We start from the raw sequence: 7,848 nt of genomic DNA, 5'->3' as shown, positions 1-7,848 counted from the left end.
CTAAACTAAGTCATATTTCAATGATTCTGTTTATAAAAGATGTTTATGTGCATTTATATTAGAGATGTGCTTCTAATAAAGCCAATATGGTAAATACTCATTTGCAAAGTGGACATATGTATGAAGCATAGCTATAAACATAGTTAAACTCTGGTGACCTTGCCCTTTGTTATATAATATTATTCCCTTTATAGTTTTTTTCAATATGAATAAGCATTGTCATAATTAATTTTTAATACAAACAAGTTTTGGGATTGAAACAGTGGTTAAGCAGTCTACCGAATGTCCTTGATTGATGTAGATATCTTACAAAAACATTGGTGCCTAATTTGTTTAATTATTTTGAAGGACAAAATTTCCAGCTTTATTCAAAGTAATTCAGATATTTCAGTATAAAAACAAATGCTTCATCTCAGAAAAAAAGTGCTACATTCGGACGAGAATAGATTCATAAAACATGCAAGATAACAGAAAATCTTAGCTGGCTTTTGTCCAAGGCTTTTGTCCAAGTATTTTGTACAGGTGTATGTCAAAAATTAATGATTTACTGAGACAAATATGAACTGCCTTATTATATTGATTGTGTGACTACTGTATTATTAATAAATATTCACCAAAATTAGAGAATTAAAGAAAACATCATGAAATGAACAAATCTAAAAGAGGTCTACCTAAGGTACATACACACCAAGTATGAAAGCATTTAGGCTTGTATTTTTCAAGAAGAAGTCGAAAAAGTAAAAAGTTGACACGGACGACAGACGCTGGACAATCACTCATATGATAAGCTCCGCTCAGCAAAGTCGACAGCGGAGCTAAAAAGGTGGTTATACATGTACGTTGTTGTTACATCAGAGGACTGGTAGCGTTTGCAGTATAACTTTTCACTCTTGAGAAAAAGAAAGGTGGATAGTGCTGACAATTTAAGTCAAACTCTGCAACAGATAACTGTCCAGTTGATCTGAAATATGAAATAAATTTTTATTGATGAAATCTATTTATCTTGGTCTGCAATACTATACATTGACTAAAAAGTACTATCCACTGTGAGGTTTCTAGACATCATAACTAGCATTTAAACACAAAACATAAATACAATAAATCAAGTTACTCTACAATATTCTACCAGTATATAAAGTTTAGTTCTTTAAACTAAGAAATACCTGATTTGCTACTATAGAAGTATAACAAGGATACCACAAAGTATGCATGCATATATTGTGATAACTTACTTGTAATTTGTGCGACATGAATATCCATTCCAGGTTAGTTTAGAATAAGATTTACCACCAACCTTCTCTATAGTCAGTTCCTACAAAATAAAAAACAATGAATTGTTATATTTCAACATGCCTTTGAGGATTAGATAACAAGAACACAAACAAGTATGAACTTATTAGCTGTGCATTCACTCTACCTTGCTGATATTTTCAAAGTAAACTGCTACTGTGTATAAAACATTTTTAGGTTTCTTGTGCATGGAATATTTTTATATAATAACAAGATATTTTCCTCTTAGATTGATGTCAGCAGAGATGAGTGAGTTTTGAGCAATCTGAGCCACAGGTAATCAAGAGTGTATTCTGACGTCAACCTAAGAGAAAATATTGTGGGATTATATATTACATTTATAGTTTATTGCATTCTAATTTTAATTATTGCATTTTAATAGAAGCTATAGCCTTCTAATACAAATTTTAAAGTAATGGTACCATCATTGTTAATGATGGTGTATTGGATGTTATTGTTGGAGGTCCATTATAGCAACTGTGAAGACTTACCACATGAAATGTTTGTTCATAGTCTAGCTGGGTATGATTTTGATGTCTTTTGTAACGTTTCAGTGCCTGGTCATACACCTTAAATTCAATTTTATGAAAGACAGCGATAACCTGCATAATAAAATAAACTAATATAACATGTGTCACTGTGAATAATTTAAAAACACTAAAAGTTAAAGTTATTATATATCAATTTATTGAAATGAATAATAACCAAATGTGGTTTGACCTTGAGTGACCTTTACCAGCTCACAAATATTAATTAACCACTGACACTGATGTAGACATGTGCATAACACAGAGGAAACAAAAATTAAGACATATGATCTTACTTTATCTCCGGCTATTCTGTAATGGCCACTTAAAAGACCTGGTAATTTGGCCTGTTTAGATTTCATCTTTGGGATTATGATATGGGGATTGTTAGGTGAAGTCAGCATCTCTAGTTCACCTGAAATTATCAAGTAATCTGTTAATAATTGATGGTTGAAGTGTTGAGGGCATACAGCTGAATGAAATACTAAACAAGGCAAAAGCTATTTCTGAGCAGTGAAATCTTGTGTTTGAGATCCAGATGCACACATGGATGAAAGGACCAAACCATAAGTCGATGTTACTCACCATCAGGGAACACTCTAATATATCGATAATATTCAACAGTGTGCCAGGGTCTGTAAAACATATCTAAAGACTGCTCACCATGTCTGATATAGGATGATTTACTGATGTACACCCCACAGTAACGTAGATGTGGCCGGTGTATAAAGACACTCCTCCAGGAGGGGTGTTCCTTAGTTAAACGACAGTTAACACCCCAAATCCTACAAAGAGAATTAATTTAGTACAGGTAAGGTATTAATTGTTGCACTTTTCTAAAACTATAACCAAAAGACAAAGCAGAAACAACTGAGGACCATCTTGAATTTTCAAGGTGAATGTTCCGGCAAAGCACTCCACTATCACCTTGAAGTATTTCATTAGGACTATGTGTATGTGACAATGACCTCACAGTTTAGAATTGGTTTACCAACAGTCAATCATATTGCTTCTTTCATCAACACGCTTGGCCAAGCTATCCTTGGGGCGCAGCTAAGACACAAGACAAAAGAAGCGCACCACTATACCATGTATTTCTATGGGCTCTACGCGAGCTGCTGTGAAATGCCGGTCGAAAAGCCGAAAATAGCTAAAATTGAGAAAACAGCACAAACTTAACTTTGAAGTAATTCCAAACAACCAAATTTAAATATGTTGCATATGCAGGGGTAATCTTGTTACACAGTTCAGTGGGTGTCAAGAACCATCCCAAAGTACCGTTTTATGGACTTTGTTTTCACCAAGATGATTGCCAGGCTGTGAAAATGCCAGTCTCGAAAATAAATATCACTGCGCACATTGGAAGCTGGGTTGACTTGGATGTCGAAGCAATAAAGCAATGATATCCATACATCATGCAGCTCACAGATATTCAGACCAAAGCTATTTAAGCTACTTAGTTCTTAGTCTGGTGTGTTCGTTTTTAGTAGCACTGGAAATTATAAATCATAATGTTATTATGCTTTACCGGCCTTGCGACCATCCAGCGTGGTAATAGTGTTGTCGCCACTGTTAAGTATTATAGAGTAGTAGGTTTTATACCTCAAAGCTCATGATGTCACTGCAACATGTATCCGCAGAAATAAAGCCGAATATTAAGATATCAGAAATGCAAAGCCTCAAGCGCTTTTTGGCAGTCATTGCAGGGCCAACTGGCTAGCGAATTCGATCTGAACCCTCTGGCTCATAGCACTCCGAAGCTCTGAGACTGTACCCACCATTTCCTGAACAAAGAGGGTGGAAGATGTCCAGTCTGCATTACTGAGGGGGGACGTACCCCCTGACTCAGCTTGTCAGCGAAAACATGTGCGTCTAAGGCCGCGTCTCGTAGCACAGTAGTGGCCCTGGCCAAGAGAGCCAGGTGACACTAGGGGATGTCGCACGTAGATGTGCGCTGGCCCGCCAGTACATGTGTCGCCTAGTCTAGGAGGCTGGTGCGTTCTGCCTCTAAGGTCTCCAGAGTCCTGGGTGCGCGTAATAATGCGCTCAAGCAACTCTGTGCACAGGGCTGGATGGGTTGTCTCCGATTGAGCTGGCGAGAACGTCCATGGAACGTGGCTGTCCCCCTTTGCCCGGTTTGCCAAACGGAAATTTGTGGTACCAGGGTCTGGGGAAGGAGCCTTGGGATCCGGTTGGGGGCGTTTTTGGTCTCACCCCATGCTATGGGGTGTGATCCCGAAACCACACCGACCAGGTAGTGTTTGGTCCAGCGGGAAGTGTTGCCTAAGGTTATCTCCACCCGGGGGCCTTAAGCGTTACGTCCTCCGTGGCTGACCAACTTCCGCCCATAACACCGTTTGCGTGTCCTGCGCCCACTCCGCACTCAGACGGACAGGGAGATACCTGCCGACGGGGTTGCTTTGGATCTCGATGCCTATGATCCCCTAAGCGTTGAAGGTGGTCGCCTTAGGATCAAGGGTTGGGGTATTTACATCGTATCACTGGGATCGATGATACTCCGCATCACCCCAAAAGCATGGCACACCGAGTCATTACGGATGGAAGACTCTGAGGGGCCGCCCGGAGTACTGGCTGTATCCGACGTGAGCGAACTGCGTCTCCTTTCACTTTAAATATGTGAGAGGGAGCGTGTTCGACTGTGCAACTCATGACAGGGTTGATTCCCTCTGGGGACGCCCGTGGGTCGGTAAGAAGGGAGTCCAAAGCCCACAGCGGAGACCGAACACAAGGATAAATTTGTTACCGTTGTACTGTTACCACGTGACAAACGCTGGCTGGCTGAAAGTAGGGGGGTCAACGTGTGCCCTGCCCTGAAAGCCCGCAACGGGCCCCATAGGAGGAAAGCCTCCAGGGGTGCAGCCTGGCTGCAGCCGGTAAAATCAGGTAAAACATCGCCTGAAAAAAACAGACTGTGAGGATGCCCTCCGATCAGCGGGGGGAGACCGAGAAAAAGTATTGTTACCTCCACCATCAGGCCTCCTACTCGACGTCCCGGTACACGAAGCACTGGTAGCCGAGCCTGAGGACTTTCCACTCATGCCAAACACGCACTCACTGTAACCGATTTGTTTACTGGACGCGCGACCTTGCTGTGAAGAAACAAATGACGTGGTCAGCCTCAGCGATTTTGATGGCTCTGAAAGAAAAATCTCAGGCCTCAGAACTCCAGTGAAAAAACACACGCCTTCACGGCAAAAACCCTGAACCCCGCACGCAGCTACGACAAAAGTATTTCTGAGGGAAGAGAATTACAGTAGGAAAGGAGACGTAACAAAACCAACAAGTGATTAAGCTACGTCACCCGGGTTTTATATCTTTGTTGTGAAAAATACTACACAACAAAGGGGAAAAACGACACGAGAGTAAAAATGACGAGGAAAACTTATCCTGCCAGCTACAATGTCGGATGCTGGGCAGCAGCAACAATCCAAGCTAGAAACCCGGACAGGAAATAAAGCAGGCAATCCATACAGAGCTCGCAAGACTTGATCTCCATTCGATGCGGAGAAAAAGTTGAGTGATTGTACAGCCGTCTATGGCACCGCCATATGGGCTCGGTCACATGATTCGTGACATAAGGGAAAAAGAATCTTGGGGTCATTGGGCTTCCTCTGACCTAGATTCTATCTCTATGTCACCAGCAGAATCGCTGATTAATGCCTACAGTTCAAAATAGTCATTTTGACTGACCGGAGTCTATGGTGGGTAATTGAACGTAGTGAATTTTGACTGTCTAGTCATAAAACCTTGTCTTTGATCATTGTTTGAATATGAGTAATTGAATTTATATACGACTGGGTCGTTAAACGGCAGTTTGTTTTGGCGATTTTTTGGCAGTTTTTTAAGGTGTTGCTTTAATCTTTTCTGATGATGCCCAAAAGGTTCACCATAGTCATTGACGCCTATTCAAGAGTATTGATGTTTATTGCGACTGGGGTGAATGGGTAAGCTTAGTTTTCCCTGTTATGTTAAATTATTCTTCAAATGGTCAGTTTATCTTTTGAAAACAATTATTTTTTTTAAAAACAAATCATGCCGGTTTCCCATCAAAATCCAAGCCAAAAGATCGTACAACAGCATCTGCAAATTTCTTCCGCATCAGGTTCAATAACATTAACATATTTAAATGAGCTATGGAAATTTGAACACGTTGGCATCATCCATCGTTTTCATTGATTTATTAGCGATTTTACCTGTCAGGTCAAAGAACACCGTCCCAGGTCAAAACATGGCGGATATTTATTTCTACAGCATCGAGCATTGAAAATGCGATCGAAATCATTTGCTTACAATGAAATAAGTTGAAATTTATTTGGATTTCATAACAATTCAACGAATTTATTTTTTGCACGTTATTATAATCGTTAGTAAGTAATAATCAACAATTGTGAAACGCAGCATGACCGGATTGCGCTACCACAATCATCTGCTACTAAGCAATGCATTTCGGTTCATTTTTATTTGAAACTTCTTTTAGAATATACTTTCGTTACTAATAAAATGAAACAAAATAATTGTATTTGGCGCACGAGGTTCGTTAATGTGATTTTTTCGGGGAGAAAGATGCGCGGTCTACTTTTTAATCCAGCAAATAAAATTTTTGATTAGCATCTGCAATAGTTTCTTTCGTTTTGGGTGGTCCAACTGTCGGCGTTGAAAGTCGACGTAGGTGAATTTTTCAATGAAAATATAAGCACCCCCCAAATATTTGATGATTATTTTTTGAAATTTTTGAACCTCAAATAAGGGTCCACCAGCCGTAAAACCTCCCATAGCAATTTTTTGGATGGGCGAATTTACAGCATTACAATCCGGTACAACATGCAGATATTGACCACCATGAATATGTTTTTAATGTATAGACAACAGTAACTATGCGTAAACTACACTTCAACAATGAACTAATACTTTATTCCATATTTATATTCAAAAATTGGTAATTACCATGCAGTTTTTAAACAAGCAGCCTATCGGCTGAGATAGCTCCGCTGTTAGAAATGCACATTTCAATTAAAGAACTGAAGACATCATCAGAAAATGAACAATATGTATAGTATCAAAGCAATCGGACTTACAGTTTTTAACAAGAAGTCGAAAATATCACTTTCTACCAAAAATGACTAAAATATTCACCAAAATTAGAGAATTGAAGATATCATCACGAAATGAACAAATCTGAGAAAGGTCTACATGTAGTATCTATATATGTAATATCAAAGCAATTGAACTTTTGGTTTTTAACAAGAAGTCGAAAATATCACTTTTTATCAAATATGACAAAAATATTCACCAAAATTATAGAATCCAAGATATCATCACGAAATGAACAAATCTGAGAAAGGTCTACATGTAGTATCTAAATATGTAATATCAAAGCAATTGAACTATTGGTTTTTAACAAGAAGTCGAAAATATCACTTTTTACCAAAAACGACAAAAATATTCACCAAAATTAGAGAATTAAAGATATCATTACAAAATGAACAAATCTGAGAGAGGTCCACATGTAGTACCTATATATGTAATATCGAAGCAATTGTACTTGCGGTTTTTAACAAGAAGTCGAAAATATCACTTTTTACCAAAAATGACAAAAATATTCACCAAAATTAGAGAATTGAAGATATCAACATGAAATGAACAAACCTAAGAGAGGTCTACCCAAGGTACATATATACCAAGTATCAAAGCATTCAGGTTTGTAGTTTTCAAGAAGAAGTCGAAAAAGTAAAACATTGACACGGACGACGGAGACGGACAATCACTCATATGATAAGCTCCGCTCGACAGCGGAGCTAAAAAAAACATCATGGCGGAAAAATTTGCATTAAGCGTTTTCGTACATTCAAACACATTTGACAATAAAATTAATCATGAAGATTTTGACTTTACTTGTGTTCCAACAGACTTTTAATATTTTAACTCTGGTGGTATGTAATGAATATTGTAAGCAAATGTGTGTATTTTTTGTGACCATTTCTGTTTTTTTTATTGTTAGTAGAAACTAATT

At 38.5% G+C, this 7,848-nt stretch overlaps 1 protein-coding gene across 1 annotated transcript in view; it reads right to left on the bottom strand.

Annotated features, from left to right (window-relative positions):
* Positions 1 to 496: 496 nt before the first annotated feature.
* LOC100374207 (F-box only protein 9-like) overlaps positions 497 to 7,848 on the bottom strand; it is a 31,673-nt gene continuing 24,321 nt past the window's right edge. The window contains exons 8-12 of the mRNA XM_006826041.2: positions 2,403 to 2,602; positions 2,114 to 2,232; positions 1,782 to 1,892; positions 1,233 to 1,312; positions 497 to 961 (exon numbers count right to left, since the gene is read on the bottom strand). Coding sequence (XP_006826104.1) covers positions 847 to 961; positions 1,233 to 1,312; positions 1,782 to 1,892; positions 2,114 to 2,232; positions 2,403 to 2,602 — 625 coding nt within the window. The 3' untranslated portion in view covers positions 497 to 846. The remainder of the gene's footprint in view (positions 962 to 1,232; positions 1,313 to 1,781; positions 1,893 to 2,113; positions 2,233 to 2,402; positions 2,603 to 7,848) is intronic.

Source organism: Saccoglossus kowalevskii, chromosome 14 (genome assembly GCF_978046115.1).
Source record: "Saccoglossus kowalevskii chromosome 14, keSacKowa6.1, whole genome shotgun sequence".
NCBI lineage: Eukaryota > Metazoa > Hemichordata > Enteropneusta > Harrimaniidae > Saccoglossus > Saccoglossus kowalevskii.
The sequence above is the reverse complement of the archived record's forward strand: the minus strand, read 5'-3'. Positions and strand labels throughout refer to the sequence as shown.